This window comes from Dermatophagoides pteronyssinus, unplaced genomic scaffold (genome assembly GCF_027571235.1).
Source record: "Dermatophagoides pteronyssinus isolate colony J.1.1.1.1 unplaced genomic scaffold, Derpt_VIB-CSIC_2022.12 sq0011, whole genome shotgun sequence".
In the NCBI taxonomy this organism is placed as follows: domain Eukaryota; kingdom Metazoa; phylum Arthropoda; class Arachnida; order Sarcoptiformes; family Pyroglyphidae; genus Dermatophagoides; species Dermatophagoides pteronyssinus.
Window position 1 is genome coordinate 1,210,184 of NW_027461535.1, and position 17,014 is coordinate 1,227,197.

At 30.4% G+C, this 17,014-nt stretch overlaps 1 protein-coding gene across 2 annotated transcripts; it reads right to left on the reverse strand.

Moving 5' to 3' along the window:
• Positions 1–956: 956 nt before the first annotated feature.
• Positions 957–8,679, reverse strand: LOC113788834 (uncharacterized). Of its 2 annotated transcripts, XM_075821510.1 has the most exons (3): positions 8,581–8,679; positions 5,050–7,969; positions 957–1,777 (listed from the first exon to the last, which is right to left on the reverse strand). In XM_075821510.1, exons 2-3 carry the CDS (start codon positions 6,482–6,484, stop codon positions 1,203–1,205), a joined length of 2,010 nt encoding a protein of 669 aa, XP_075677625.1. In that variant the 5' UTR covers positions 6,485–7,969; positions 8,581–8,679; the 3' UTR covers positions 957–1,202. The 2 variants fall into 2 exon arrangements, with proteins under 2 accessions (XP_075677625.1, XP_075677626.1); XM_075821511.1 differs by lacking the exon at positions 8,581–8,679 and having other exon boundaries at positions 5,050–7,970.
• Between the last annotated feature and the right edge of the window lie 8,335 nt (positions 8,680–17,014).

The window sequence follows — 17,014 nt, forward strand, 5'->3', positions numbered from 1 at the left end:
AAACATTGTCATGTCAATATTCAGATCTAATTTCTTTCGTTTTTCGTTTTTCATTTTCGTTTCATTTTGATATTCAACCTGTCAAAATTTCATAAAAGTAAGTTTCTTTCTTTTCTCTATTACCCGATAGGAAAACACAAAAATAATAATAATACCCGAACATCAGGATTCCAACCAAAAAAAAACTGATATTGCCTGATACAGTCAACCAACAAAACTATCGCAACCATCGTTGTCGTCGTCGTCAACATTGAAATGTCAAACACAAATGTGACAGTTTTTTTTATGATTGGACCAAAGAAGAAGAAAATATTCGGAAAACAAAATGAAAAACGAAAGAAATGAAAAGAAAATAAAGACGTTTGACATGTGAAAATATGAAATTTTCGTTTTGTTTTTCTTCAGTTCTTCGTTAAAGCAAAGACCTAGCTTCTTTGGATTGAGACTTAACCATCACCACTATAACCATTCGCACATACGAAAATACATATCGCGACAAACACACCTACATCCCAAATAGAAAAAGAAAATATGTATAGAGGAAAAGAATATGATTAATGATCTTTATTGTTGGTTTGACATGTATATTTCAGTTTTTTTCTTGTTCGTTTCAGTTCGTTCTTTTCAGTTTTTTGCTAGTTTTTCGTACCTTAAAATAAACTGTTAATAATGTCTCGGTCTCTGTGTGTGTGTGTGTGTTCAATAAGGTAAAAAAGTTTATGAGAAACACACTAGTTTGGAGTTTTTCTCCTTGTCGTTTCTGGCCATATCTTTTTTGGATTGTCGCTGGGTAAAGATAAACATCAAATGCTGCTGCTGCTGCTGCTTTGATCAATTTTTCTGGATGATTTCTGAAACGAATTTTTGATTCAAGTTTTTTGGAATAATTTTTTTTAATTCAAATTTTCAAAAGAAAAAAAAATTACAAAAGAAAAAGAAAATAAAAAAATCTCCCTAAATGTTAAGTCAATGTTAAGTTTGAGTATTTTCTACAAATTAGATCAAAAAAGAAGGAAAAAGTGACTATCAAAAAAATCAATGAATGGATGGTTACAATATGGATATGAGATTCTGGCTAATTATTTGTTTTTGTTTTGATTCAAGAAAAAAAAAAGTTGATGAGGATGATGATGATTTTCCACCAGAAATATATCTGTGATGAAGTAGAGCGAGAGAAAAAAAAATCAACTAATCGATAATGACTACTGTAAACAATCATCATCATCATCTTCATCATCGACATTATCAGCATTGGGAATTGGATTTTGATGAAGATTTTTACTACCCGTATTTGATTCAAATTCTTGTGTATGATTATTGTTGTTTGTTCCACCATTACTACCACTAATCATTGTTGCTAAATTGTTGTTGTTGATTGATCCACAAATATTATTGCCATTTGTTGTTGCTGGGGTTAACAAATGATGATGATGATTATTCAGGTGATTTAAATGATGCGAATGATTCAATTGATTCAGATGTGAATGATTTAAATGATGTAAATGTTGTTGAAGTTCTTGTTGTTGTTGATGATGATTTATTAATTCATTTGTTATTGTTATTGTTGAATTACATTTAACTTTTATTTCTTTTTTAGCTTTCATGCGACGATTTTGAAACCAAATTTTTATCTGTCGTTCAGTCAATCCTAATGAATGTGCAATTTCAATACGACGTCTACGTGTTAAATAACGATTAAAATGAAATTCTTTTTCCAATTCCAGTGTTTGATAACGAGTATATGTTTGTCGTGTTCGTTTTGGTCCATGACCAGAATCTATTTTTGAAAGAAACGAAAAAAACAGAAGAAAAAAACAAATAGAAAAAATGACAAGATAAGAAAATATGGATCCAAACAAACAAAGTAAAGAATGTTTTGAAAAGCAAAACAAGCAAGCAAAAGTATTTTAACAAAAGCGAAGAATGTTCTATATAAAAGTTTGTTTTTCAAATATATATAGTTCATCAAAAAAAGCAAACGAGATGATAATGATAATGTCACATGTCAAAAAGTATAGTTGTCGCTTATGACAGATGTTTTTTTTTTTTTTGCATTTCCATTGATGACAGGTGATAATCTTGATTATTAACAAAGCAAAAAAAAATGTTCCTGATGGATTTTTCAATGGATTTCCCCCTTTGTGTTTTCAATCTAGTTTGTTTGTTTAAATGGGGAAAAACAAATGATAAGAATGATGATGATGATGTTTGAGATTTACCTATATTAAATGTAATGTAGTAACTTGTTGTTAATGAATGTTTCCGAAAAAAAATTCGTCAACATCTAGCTTATCTTCTTATATTTGCTCTAGGTTTTTTATTATTTCCAGGTAAGATATTTGTCTTTTTTGATTTTGGAAAAATGATTGCAGATTTTTTTGTTTTCAACACCTTTTTTTTGCTGGTCCGGGAAACAAACAAACAAGCAAACCATTATAACGTGTATAACGTATTCAAATCAAACCAGAAAGATTTCTCATCATACACATCATCATTTGCCACATCCATTGAGTTAATTTCATCAAAAAATTTTTTATTGAAATTCATAAATCAAAGTAGGTGGTCAAATTTACGCAAAACAACAGAAAACAAACGGCAATTATCAATGTGTCAGACCAATCTTGTTTTTTGTTGTTGTTGCTTTCTTTTTCGAATAGAAATTCACATCTCACTGATCACTAATGAATGAAACCATGTTTAAATAGGAATGTAATTATCATTTCAACAAAAAGGATCTAAATTTTTTGTTTCAAGAAAAAAAAACTTATGTCACTTTTTTTTTTGTTTTGATGATGAAAAATGTTTCAAACAATTTTTGTTTTCCAATGAATATAAAATAAGGGGTTGTCTGTGTGTTTATGTGTGTGTTTACATCGACCAAAAACACACAGGAGAAAATACAGGTAGATTTACCTGTAGAATACCTGCTTGAATATTTATAATGATGATTATGATGATGATTATAAACATATGACAAGCATGGATATACTACCGATTTTAGCCAATTAAGTTACCTTTGCTATATATATTTTTGACGAAGAAATAAAAACATTCTTTGATGATGATTATGATAAAGTGGCTTGTTTTATTCTTTCTGCTTTCTTTTGAAATTCTGAATTATGAATAATAATGATTTTCTGGATTACCACCATTGAATACATGATGATATAATGAAAAACACACTGAAAAACTGTCATGTGTGGATCATATAAAATGATTGGTTAGTTTTTTTTTTAAAAAGATGTTTGAAATTCTTGTTTGAAATGAAATACATTTCCCATTGAAATGAAATAAAGATGATGACAACAGCAGCAGCTTCTTCATCAGGATTCAACGATATTGATCTTGATGGTTAACAAAATTTTTTTGGCAAAATTGAAAAAAATAATAATCTAGATTTGTTATCTATCTGTAGATTGGAAGAAAAAAAAAAATAAGTGAAAATTTTTCATTTCACAAATGATTGATTGATTAACACACACTCGCCACTGTGGTAATCAGTTTTTTCTTCTTTTGATTCACTTTGGATTCACTTCTTTGGATTCACTTCATAATCGAATAATTCATTTTATTTTTTCAATTTACTTTCAGTCATTCGTCATTTCGTCATTCATGTCTTTGAACTTATTAATTTTGTTTCCAATTTATTAATTAAATTTTGATTTTTCAAAAAATGAAAAAAACCTTTTTTTCATGCAAAATTACAATCAAAATTCGGTGTTTTTTTTTACCCCAATTTCGTCATAAATTAAATCCATTAATGATCCTTGTTGCCACTTGTTGTTTCGACATTTGAAAAAAAAACTTTCCAATAAATCTTTTTCCCTAATTCACTGAATGAATGAATGTATGAATCAATGTGGAAAATGTAATTGAAAAAAAAGATTCGGTAATTTAACTTTCAAGTGGCAATAATAATCATCATTCTGTGGTTATAGTCGTCGACAATAACAATAAAAAAACTTTGACGATGATGATATTTTATTGCTGTTATTCAAAAAAACATTTGTCAAAAAGGCACGAGCAAATACGAATACGGGATTGAAGATATTTATTACACAAACAAACACAGTTAGTTAGTTTGAATTTTGTTTTTATTGAGCTATAAAAACAAACTACATTGTTTATTGTTGTTGGTTATGTAATGTAATCTTTTTTTTAAATGTAAATAAAAGTGAATGGAGGGGGAAAAGATAATCATTTCATGAATGATGATGATGATAATAATTCAATTCAAGTAGGAATCAAAGAAAACCAAACCAAAATTAACCACTTGAATCAGTGTATCATCATCATCATTATTATAATCATAATGATGGAAATAAAGCGGTTAAAATACTGTAATGTTATATGTATGTGTGTTTTGTTTTGTTTTCTTTGGTAAAATTTCTGTTAAAATTTATTGCCATTTTCTTTTTTGTGTAACTTTTATACAAGAAAAAAACCGGCTATTACGTAACGCTTTTATCCATTCTTTTCATTTTGTTTTGTTTTGTTTTGTTTGTACGGATTTTTATTCTTGCCAAACAAATTTTTATTAGGTGTTCATTGTCAACACAATGAAGGAAAGAAACGAATGTAAAGATGATAATGCATCATTTTTATCGTTTTCTTATGAACCAAAAAATTGATACACTTATCATCATCATATAGAGACTTGCACTTAACTTTATTTTCTTCGCTACTACCACTACTACTACTACAATGATTATTATGATGATGTAACAGTGTTTTGGTTGGAAGAAAAAGTGGTCATTGAGAAGAACGAAACGGAAAGAAAAATATAGACTAAGGTAATTTATGACTTTTTTTCTTCTTTGGTAAAGATCAAGAACAAGAAAGGAAAGGAAAGAAAGAAAGCAACAAATGAAATGCAATTTTTGAAATGAAAAAACATGTTGATTCTTTTCTTTGTTGTTGTTTTTGTTAATTAGTAAATTAATTAAATAAAATTAATTAAACAAAATTTAATTAAGTTAAATTAAATGGTACGTGTTTAACACGTTTGCTACTGGATTTAAAACAAAACAAAACAAAACAAAAAGTTACCTTGATAAGATTTCATCCATGGAAAAAATGATGATGATGATGTTGATGTTGTTGAATTTGATGTTGGTGATTTTTGTTGTTGTTGTTGTTGTTGTTGATAATGTTGTTGTTGTTGCTGTTGATTAAGATGGTGTGAATAAAGATGATGCGAATGATGATGTAAATTTGTATTCATTGATGATGATGTTGTTGATGATGATGATGATGATGTTGATGATGATAATGGTGGTGGTGGTGTATGATTGCTATCATTATCCATAGGTGTTAATGATCGTTCTGGTTGATTATGTTGATGTTTTGTTGATGATAAATCAATGGAATTATCTTCTTCTTCCAAATCTCCATCATCCGCATCATTTTTATAATTTTTGATTGATATTTGATAACCCCTACCACCACCACCAGTGGGTGTTTTCGATGTTATTAATGTTTCCGATTGTAATTTTGTTGTTGTTGATTCTATATTGCAATTTGGATCAGTTTCAATAATTTTTGAACGAAATAAACGTTGCTGTTGATCAATGTTAATTCCTATATCGTTTGCAGTTGCAGATGATGATGATGAATTGATCAAATCAATTGGACGATTATTATTATTTGGCGATCCAATATCATCCATAATCGATATTGTTTGTGGAATTAATTCATATGATGATGGTGGTGGTGGTAATGGTGGGGGTAGGGGTGGTGCAATCATGTCTAAATGATTGCTATAGTGATTCGATGATGGTGGTGGATATGGACAACTAGTTGGAGGTAGATTATGATGATGCGGATTATGTAAAGCTTGATGATGATGATGATGATGATTACCGAATACAAATTCATTATAAAATGGATGTTGATATGATGATGGTGGTGTTTGTTGTTGTTGTTGCGATTGTAATAATCCTACCGGTTGTTGTTGTTGTTGTTGATAACGATGATGATTATTCGGAATTGTGGAAGTATATCTTGCATTCATGATTGTTGATGGTGATGGCGATGATCCATGATAACCATTTTGATAACCTTTATTATCATTATAATATGCTGCGGCAACAGCAGCAGCAGCGGCTGAGGTAAATTGATTAGGTTGTTGTTGTTGTTGAATGATATTACCTTGATTATATTGTGTTGATGATGGTGGTGGTGATGATGATGATGATGATCGACTAGAATGATTTAAATTATTAAAACGTTGTTGCAATGAACTTTGAGGATTTGATGCGGTTAACGCTGTTACTGCTGCTGATGCAACTGCTGCTGTAGCTTCAGCAGCCGCAACAGTAGTAATCGAAGTGGCTGTATACATTGCTGATGGTAATGTTGTTGTTGTCATGGTTGACAATGATGGATTTGGATCGGTTATAGTTGTCGATGATGATATTATTGATGATGGTGGTGGCGCTGATGGCCATTCAGCCGTTGATGAATAATTAAAATAAGAATTCATATTTTTTTTTTGTTCGTAAAAAAAGAACAGATTATATGAATTTGATGATATTTATCAAAAAAATTTTCGACTGAATACTGAATGATCATAAAAGATCGAAGATTCAACAACAACTGAAAAATCAAAGATTTTCAATTCTTTTCGTTGTTTGATCACTAATAATGATTTGGGTGATAATGTCTAATGGTTTGGATGGGTGATAATGATGTGTGACTAGGTGCCAAAGAGCCAAATAACCAACCTAAAAAAACTTGATCTAATGATGATGATGATGGTGGTGGTCAGTTGGAAGGTCAGTTTATTAATGAATCATGATGATGATGATAATAACAATGATGATGACGACAACAACAACGACATTTTGGATTCACTGAGAAAACAATGTGACCAACAACAAAAAAAAACAACACGTGACCGACCGCCTATTTTTTCATTTCATTTTTTTTGGGTTCCTTTTTTTTTCTATGTTATTATTGATTGTCAGGATGATGACCATAATTTCGGTTCAAAATGAAATGAAATGAATGAATGAAAATTGACTAGAATTGACTATATGCCATTTGGTTGCTTTATTTTTCCTGATATTAATAATATTCACCAATTTTAGGTATATACAAGCACACAAACACAAACAAACTATTGGTCAGCTAGTCTGTCATTCAGTCAGGTTAGTCAAAGAAAAAAAATCAGAAAAAATCAAACCACGACAACGATGATTTTTTTCAGATAGGTTTTAATAATAATAATAATAATTTTTGGCTAAGGCCTAGGATGATGATGATGATGGTCAAAATGATGAATAGCATACATACACAATATGGTGATGGTCACTGAATATATAGTACATTTGTTGTTTGCTGATTTGCTGGGGCCAGGTTTTTTTTTCAATTTTTTTCATTATTTGACAGCTTCTGGTTTCAATTTTTTTTTCTTTCCTCCTTCGTTTTGGTTTTGGGTTTTTTCTGTCCAATAATGATGATGAAAGCACAATGAACAGCAAACGAATCGAATCAGTTTTGAAATTTGAAAAGTTCAATAGGTGTTCAATAGCAAATAGATCAGATCAATTTGTTGTTGTTGTTGTTGTATGGTTGTTGGACATTTGATTCCAAAGTTTTGCCTCCATTTGCGAAAACATAACACAGCAACAGCAACCCTTTGGCCACCTGCCACTTTTTTTTCTGTTGTTATTGTTGTTGTTCCTGCTGTTGCTTGTTTTAACCAATTGCAACTATTAAATAGTCAGATGGTTGAAAAGTATTGATTTGATTTGATGATGAACGGATGATGCAGAATAGGAAACATTTGGTTAATTTTCTACGAAATAGAAAACCACCACTATTGTTGTTGTTGTCGATTGTCGTTGCAAAACGGTATTTTACAAAACGCACACACACTGTATTTTTGATTTTTGAACAGGAAATGTTTGGGTTTCCGCTTTCTTTCACAATGATGTTGGGAACAATTCAAAAGAAGAAGATTTACCTGGATGAAAATCAAATGAAAAAAAGTAACAAAATTTTTTACAATTCTTTCAGATGTTCTTGGTTTGTCTCTCTTATTTCTTCTTCATCTTCTTCATTTCACAATGACAACAACAAGATTGTCTTTCGCATAACTTTTTTCTTTGTCTTTTCTCTCTCTCTCTCTCTCTCTCTCTCTCTCTCTCTCTCTCTCTCTCTCTCTCTCTCTCTCTCTCAATCCATCTATCTATCTATGAACCATCCTATCAATATGAAAATCTTTGATAAAGAAAAAACGATGAAATGAATGATTGAGTGAGAGAGAAAGAAAGAAAAGAAAAGAACAATTGAAAATCTATCGAGAATATTTGGTTGTCTTTTGCTTCTATATGATAACGAATAATAATCGTGCAATTGCACTGCAATATTTGTGATTGTTTGGTTGGTTTGGTTTGGTTTGGTTGGGTTGTTTGGTTGATAGTCACCTATAGAAAATCACTCAATCATTAAAAAGAAGAAGAAGAAATCAAAAGATGGATAGCACGAAGAAGACGATGACTGAAAAAAAAACTCTCAGTACCATCACCTTGATGATGATGATAATAATAATGATGATGATTATGGCAACAGTACCTAAGTTTATAAGGATCTGTTGCTGAAAAAATTGATCATTCAATGACAATAATAATAATAATATTGTTGCTGTTGTTGTTCGATCTATTCGGCTGTTGATGATAATAATGATTGTTGTCGATGATGATGATTATGGTTGTGGTTTTCATAACAATAATAATGACGATGATGATGATAAAGTTACGAAAGAAACAACAGTGTTAAATGAAAAAAAAATCGAAATTGAATCGAACCGAAACGAAGCCAAATGATTTGATGAAATATTATACACAGCCAACAAGTATTTTTTACCTAGATATTTTTCTCGGGAAAAAAATACGGAAAAAAAATGACAACGAAATGGTCGAATAGAATCAATATGAAAAAAAAGATATGAAAGTTTTCGTGAAACTAAAACAAAAAAAAAAAAAAAAAAAACAAGGTAAATATTGTCTGATACGATGATGATGATGACAATCAAATGAAAGAATGAATGAATGAATGCTTTGTTGTTATCTATGAACATGTCATATTTTCATTTTGGTTTGGCTAGCTGATTGGTGGATATCGGTGAGGAAAGAAGATATTGAAGAAACAAATACACATAGAGTGAATGAGAGAAAAATGAAATGAATTTTCACTTGCAAAGACAACGATAATAAAAAAAGACATTGACTGGACACTGAATGGACAACAATCATTATTATACCTGCGTGTCATATTTTTTCTTCCATTATTATTAGCTATTTTGTTATTAACAATTCGGATGTAGTGGACAAAAATGATGTTTCCTATTTTTCAATGTTATTATCAAAGAGAAAAAAAAAACATGGACTATATTCGTTTTTTTTGTTTTGCTTTCCTGAAGATGACAATAGCATTTTATCATCATCATGTTAAAATAGTTAAAATGGACGAATATGAATGGCTTTTTTGGTTGGCTACAAAACCTGTGGTAAACAAGGCAAAATGATGATGATGATGATGACAACCTGAACGATTTATGATCACGATGTTGTTGATGGTCAATGAATGGATGATGATGATAGATTACACTCAGGTAGATATAGATCTATAGATGAAAAACAAGATGATAATGATGATGATGGTACATGTTTGGAATGGAAATTCAATATTTTTAATTCTGGTTTTTTATTCTGGTTATTATTCTTGATGAATCACATTCGTTTGACACATTGGTCGTCGTTGTTGTTGTTGGTTTCAAATCTATCATCCAAATGAAATGAAATTCTGGATCTCATTTGAAAACACAAACACACAAACACAGAGAATTTCGTAGAAACGAAAAATTTTACACTAAAATTTCATTACGATTCTTGCGGAAAGAAACAGAATTTTTTGAATCGATTTTTGTCAATATTGAATTAAATCTTCTTCTTGTTTTCAATTCGTCATAATGACATTTCTTTTTGATTCTTGATTCTATTAGTTTGTCTCTGAATGTCATGTTTGGTTTTTTTATTCTGGTTTTCCACTTGATAATTCAGTGTTTGGATTTCAAATAAGATTCTTTTTCTTTTTCTTCTTTCATGGACCATCCCCAGACTATTACAGAATCCAAACTAAACAATTTACAAAAAAAGGAAGGTAAAATAAGGCGTTTCATTTGATTGATTCATTTGTTCTGAGTTGTTGTTCGGTTGTTGGAAATTCATTTCAAAGTAACTAACCAAAACTAACTAAGTAAGTTAGGTAAGGTATGGGTAGGTAGTAACATTATGACAATGTTTTAGAATCCAGAATCCATTATTACAGAAGGTTTTTCATTTTCATCATCTGGTTGTCATTGGTAAATAACTTTTTTTTCTCTCGTTTCGGGTCAATTTTCCCACTTTTTTCTTTTTCTCATATTCTTCTTGGGAAACAATTCCAGTTGTCATCATCATCACCATCAACAACGACAACAACAACCGTTGTTCCGTTGATCAATTTATTTTCCGTGTAGATTCCGTTCACCATCATCATCATCATCGCTAGTTTCCTATAGTGATCCAGGATTCTTTCCATTTGTTGTTGGTGGTAGTTTTCTTTCTTTTACTTTGGGTAAAAAATTTTTTCGGTTCAATTTTCATTTCATTATCGATCATATTAACCTGGGCTACCACACACAAAACATTATTTTTTTGGCACGCAATTTTGGCAACCGAAATAATTTCTACCTTTTGTTGGTCGTTGGTTGTTATTCTAACCAAAATAAAATCCATGAAAACGAAACAGAAACAGAAAAAGAAAACATTGTTGATCAATCATGGACCAACCAACGATCATCATCATCATCAACAACATAGATCAATATAGCCAAACACAAACCAACTAACCAAAAATAACAAACAATAATAAAATGGATCAACATTTGATCGATTCATTCTTTGGATTGTGTGTGTGTGTGAAACATTTGGAAAACCGAATAGAAATGGAATTAAAGAATCCGTAGAATTTAGAAAGCAAAAAAAAAAGATACTTACAAACAATAAACAGTAAAACATAGATTGGTCGATTCATTGTGAAACATTCGGAAAATGAAAATGAAAATGATTACAAACACTCACGCAATCTTCTTCTTTTATATATTGAAAATTGTTGTTTTTCATCAATGGTCGTTCCACGAACACACACACAATTGTTGAAACACCAACTACCTTTTTTTTTAATTTATCAATTCTGGATTCTTTGATTGCTTGTTTAAGAGTTTGTTTGTTTAGTTTAGGTTTAGTTTTGGTTTTTGGGGTGTTTGTTTTTGGGAGGGTCATCATTGTTTGTCTGTGTGTGTGTGTGTTGTGTGTGCTCGTGGTTAACTAAATTCTGATTTATCAAATTTCATTAGGGGGGAAAAAAATAAAAGTTTTTTCCAAGAAAAATTCCGGATTCGTGTCATAAATGAAAATGAATATTTGAATAGTGAATTAAGCGTTTTTTTAATGTGACATTTTTTTTTTTTTTTTTTTTTTTTTTGGTGATGACCACAACCCTTTTCGCAAACTACCTGTCTACTCTATGGTTGTTGAATTGTTGGTGAAATTGATTTAAATGTGTGTGTTTGGTGTGTAGGTGTTAATGGTGATTATGGTGACAATTGCTAAAAAGTTAAAAATTGGAGAATATTCCATTTAGAGAAAACAAACAAACAAAAAATCTTTATGAATTTTAAGAGTTTAGGTATATTGATAGTCGATTATTTGGCTTTATTGTATGAAAACCAAACCAAATCGATTGAAAATGATGACCGGTTTTTTATTTTTTTTGGATTCAAAACAATCATTGAATCGCGGTGGTGGTGATGGTTTACATCAGTATACCACCCCTACACACAAACACAAATGATAAATTAACTTTTCAAATGATAATTCCTTCTTCTTCTTCTTCTTCAATTTCCAATTTTATCCAGTTAATTTCCTCGATTAAATCATATCTGACCGCAAGCATTATTTTGGCTATATCTACCCTGTTGATTATAATTATATAATTTAAGGTTATGAACTCCAATTCATTTAATTTCATTCGCTGATGGATGGATACAATCATCAACATTTACGAATGTGAATGAATGACGATTGAAATTATCATTATTATTTGATTTCAGCATTTAATAATGATGATGATCAGTGATGATCAGTGATGGCCACGTATTCATATATAAGTCATCATCACTGATGATCACTAAAACACATCGAAACATCATAAATCATTTTTTTTAATATTCTGATATTTGCCAATATAGTAGACATTTCATATATAGAGAGAAAAAGATCAGATGAAATGAGATAGGAAAAAGATAGATGAAGAAGATGATGATGGGCAGCAGGCATAACATTGAACTCTCTCTCTCTCTCTCTCTCTATTCATTATCAATGTTGTTGGTTCTTGTTTGCTTCTGTGTGTGTTATACGGTGAATTTCATTTTTTCTTAGGCTGTTGTCTTTTCTGATCAGTTTTTTTTCATTTTTTTCTGTTCTGTCGAAGGTCAATATATGAGGAAAAAAAAATGGACAACGATGATGATGATGGGATCAGCCATTCATTCATCCATACATATTCATATATCCATACAACATTCTTTGGTTGTATTTTTTTTTCAAGTTAAAATTATAGCTTTGAAAAAAGCAAGCAGAGAGAGAGAGAGAGAGAGGGTGGATATAGTTGAATATTTATTGAATGTCATTGATGATGATTCCTGAAGATTTCCACATTCCTAAAAAATCATTACCATTTTAATTCAGTTTTCCTCATCTTCTTTTGTTTTAAGTTTTTCTCATTTATAATTCAATTGTAAAACAAAAACAATATTTTTACAAACAAACAATTAATCAATCATTAAAAGATTTATTTATTTTTATTTATAAATTTGTCAAATTGGATTATAATTATAAAAATAAATTCAATGAAAAGAAAATAAAATGAAATATAATAAAAAATTAAATTGGGTGTGAAAGTGTTAATTTATATCACTCCTTTTTTTTCTTTCCTGTATAATGATGTGAAAATGACAATGATGTTTCTCTCTCTCTCTCTCTCTCTCTCTCTCTCTCTCTCTCTCTCTCTCTCTCTCTCTCTCTCTCTCTCTCTCTCTCTCTCTCTCTCTCTCTCTCTCTCTCTCTCTCTCTCTCTCTCTCTCTCTCTCTCTCTCTCTCTCTCTCTCTCTCTCTCTCTCTCTCACAAGCACATATATACCACCCCATTCACAAATGAAATTTTTTTTTGATGAATAGAATTCGCACACACTCTTTCTTCCCTATGCAAATTTGACTGGTTGAAAAAAAACTAATTTTGGACCAGGATTTTTTGAGAAATCAGATCAAACCAACATACACACACACAGTGCTTATCAATGTGACACACACACACACACACAGATCTTGGCTTGATGCTTTTAGATTTTTCCTTCCTTTTGGTTTTGTGTTAACGTTTGTTAACCAAAAAAAACATTCAAGGATGATGATGATGAATAAGCTACTAGCTGAATTTTTCGACAACTAATCGATGTGCAGAGAGAGAGAGAGAGAATAACATGAACAATTTTTTCGATTAGTTTTTGAATATATCCAGAACAACAACGAAAAAGTTTGAAAAATTTTCTTTCATTGATTGGTCGTTGATATTAGCTAGCTTGGATAGTTTTTTTTTTCTGTTGGAAAGCTTGAGCTTCAACAACGATGATGATGATGATGGAAAAAAAATTGTGAACATAGGCAAATCAAGCCGGTGAATCGAAAAAAGTCAAAAATTAACGCATTTTTTCTGCTGTTGTTGAAAAAAGGACCAAAAAAAAAAAGTAAAAAGGACGTATAGCTTCGTATAGTTCAGTGAATGAACCGTCAACATTCGAGATGATTTATTAGGCGGTGGTGAAAGCCAACCAATTCATTCATTCAGTCAGCCATCCAGCCAGCCAGCCAATCTATCCAATCTATACATCCAGGCTATATTGCTATAAGCAAATTAAATGTGAGAATCCCTTGAACAAAACAAAACAAAACAAAAAATGTTGTTTGAACTTCAATGTTTTTCAAAAACACATACACAAATGCACAGAGAGAGAGATTGAAAAAAAACTTTGTATGATTTTTTTTGAATGTATATATCTATAAATGGGATATGTATTTCTATCCTCCCTGAAATTTTCTTTTCATTGAATTGAATGGTTTTATATACCACGAAGGAGACATGTCACATGTCAAATGTCACAATTTTTTTTTGTTCCTAATTTTTGTTTTTCGGTATATTTTGTGTGAGGTATGTATAGATCCAAAGATCTATTTAAATATAGTAGTGAGTGAAAAGGGAAATCATTTTTTTTTTTTTTTGAATACAGAAGATTTTTTCGTTTTTTTTTTCATTTTTGGCAATGTTTAACCAATCAACCAACCAAATATTCACGAAAAGCAAAAATATCCAAATCAAATACAAACACAGACACGGTAAACATGTATCCGAGAAAAATTCAAGCGAAAAAAATAACAGGAATGGATTTTTATCGTATCAAAAACAGAAAGTCAGAGAAAGTCAGAGGTTTTTTTTGTTTCTTTTGAAAATTGTAAAATTTCAATTGAATTCGTTTGTTTTTTCCCTTTTTCATTTCATTGTGTTTTGTGATGTTTTTTTTTCTTCTGTGAAACTTATTTATAGTATTGTTACCTTGTTGTTTTCCATATAGTAAAAGTATTTTTTGTAAAAGTGAAGCTTTCTGATCATCCATATCATCAGATAGGAATAAAAAAAAGGTTTTTGGTTTTGTTTTGTTTGACAGTGAACAATGACAAGCGAAAAGCGAGAATCAAGCAAAAAAGTTGTCAAGAATATCTCATTGTGAATATTCCTTGGGATAACAAAAAAAAACTAAACGAAACTGAGGAGAATAACAGCGACAACAGCAACATCTATAGTTGTCAACAAACCAAGTGAGACTAGATAAAAATCGATACAGTTTTTTCGGTTTTTTTCATAAAAAAATTTCAAAATAAAAAACCGAAAGTCTAGTCATCATCAACATTTTGGTCCATTCTGATGGTGAATCTGTCTATCTTTCTTTTTCACTTTTTCACTTCTATCATTCTTTCATGTGTATATGTGTCACATTTCATATCATTTTCAACATTTTTTCTATTTGAAACTCTTCTCTCTCTGTCTGTGTGTTTGTGTATGCGGCATGTAAGCTATGATTTATTTGTAATCGATTCCATGACGCGGAATGACAAGTGTTAGTGAGTGAGTGAGAGAGAGAGAGAGAGAGAGAGAGAGACTGAGAGAATATTCTATCAATTCTATCGTGTGTGTGTGTGTGTGTGTAGGTTTGATGTTTGTTTGTTTGTTTGTTGAATTTTCATTGAACATTTAACGTCAACACTATGTGTGTGTGTGTGTATAAATAGGGATCAAATATTTTTTTTGCATTGCAGCATGAAAGTATCAAGCATCAAATATTAGCTCGCGGTATGGAGAGAAAGAAAGAGAGAAAAAAAACACTCCAGCTATAGTCAGGGTACGACAACTCTCGAAATTCAATCGTACGTGAAAAACTGAAAAGAAGAAAATAATGATCCAAAAGTGATTTCAAAAAAAAATCAACAGCAAAATGGATCTTGACAGCCAGGATCCATGATAATAGTGATGGCGGTGGTGGTGGTAACTTTTTTTTCAACTAAAAAATGTCTGATATGTTTTCCTATGCAAATCAGCAGTAAACGAAAAAATAAAACCTTTTTTTTTTTGGTTCGGTTCTTTTGTGATTTGATACACACACACACACCTCTGCTTTTTTTCAGCTTAAACACTGATGATGTCAAGATGAATATCACAGAATCAAAGAATCATTTAGGTTAATAATATTATTATACTAATAACCATCACTACTGTGTGTTTTCGGATATTCCTTCTGAATAGCAAAAAAAAAAATCATGTTGTTTTCTTGTTAATTTCATGTTTTAGAAACCATTGATTCAATTCAAATTCATTTTTTTTTTGGTGTTTTTCAAATGTTCAAATATTTACTTAGCCTAAACATAAAAAACGAAAATCTCATTCAACTTTTTTTTACGATTATCACACACATCACACACACACATCACAAATATCCATTGTGTTTGAAACATTTTTTGACAGGATGTATTTGTGTGTGTTGTTGTTGTCTATTACATACGATATTCGTCTACGAAAACATCGTTATAGATAGATAGATGGATGGATAGATATGTGAAAATGTCAAACAAAAAAACACAGAAGAAGAAGAAGAAGAAGAAGATATTTTTTGGGATAAATCAGTTGAGTTGAATGGAAAAAATCCTTTTTGCCTTTTTGGATTATTCACACTATAGTTTTCACATGTGATTAAAGTGTGATTAGAAATTTGTTACACATAAAACATTGGCGCCAAAAGATGAAAATGAAAATTCATCTAAAAAAACGCATGCGCATGTCACTATAATCACATTCGTTTATTCGTTTTGCAAATAACAATGATGAACAGTTTTTCATTCATTCATTCATTCACCAACATCAACATCAATTTCAACATTTTTCATCCAATTCTAATTTATCAATTTCAAAAAAAACTGGTTTTTTTATTCGTAACATTCATTCAGTCAGGGAAAATGTGCATTTTTTTTCTTCTTTGGATGAACAGATGTAGTAGAGAAAATACCATGTATGGATTCTGGAGAAGGGAAAACAACAGAATAGTAGAATCGGATCGAAATTCCTCATTCTTCATTCCTGAAGCCGCTGATCAAAATGGAAAAAAAGAAAAAAGAGAGGAAAATTTAATACACATCACATGCATAGCTTACAGTTTTGTTTTTGTTTTTTGGCAAATTCAATTCATCTTTTTCATTTCTCATTTTCGTTTTTTTCTGTCATTTATTTTTTTCATATATAGGGATCTGACTGATCATCGTATAATCGCATGTGTGTGTGCATTTCAGTTTCGATCTTTGGCATTTTG

What these genes read in the sequence shown, in the direction of transcription:
- LOC113788834 (XM_075821510.1), bottom strand. Translation starts at nt 6,484, where the DNA reads ATGAATTCTTATTTTAATTATTCATCAACGGCTGAATGGCCATCAGCG. An exon ending in ATGGATGAAATCTTATCAAG is followed by an intron (nt 1,778 to 5,049) that starts GTAACTTTTTGT and finishes TTTCAAAAATAG; the next exon opens with ATTCTGGTCATGGACCAAAA.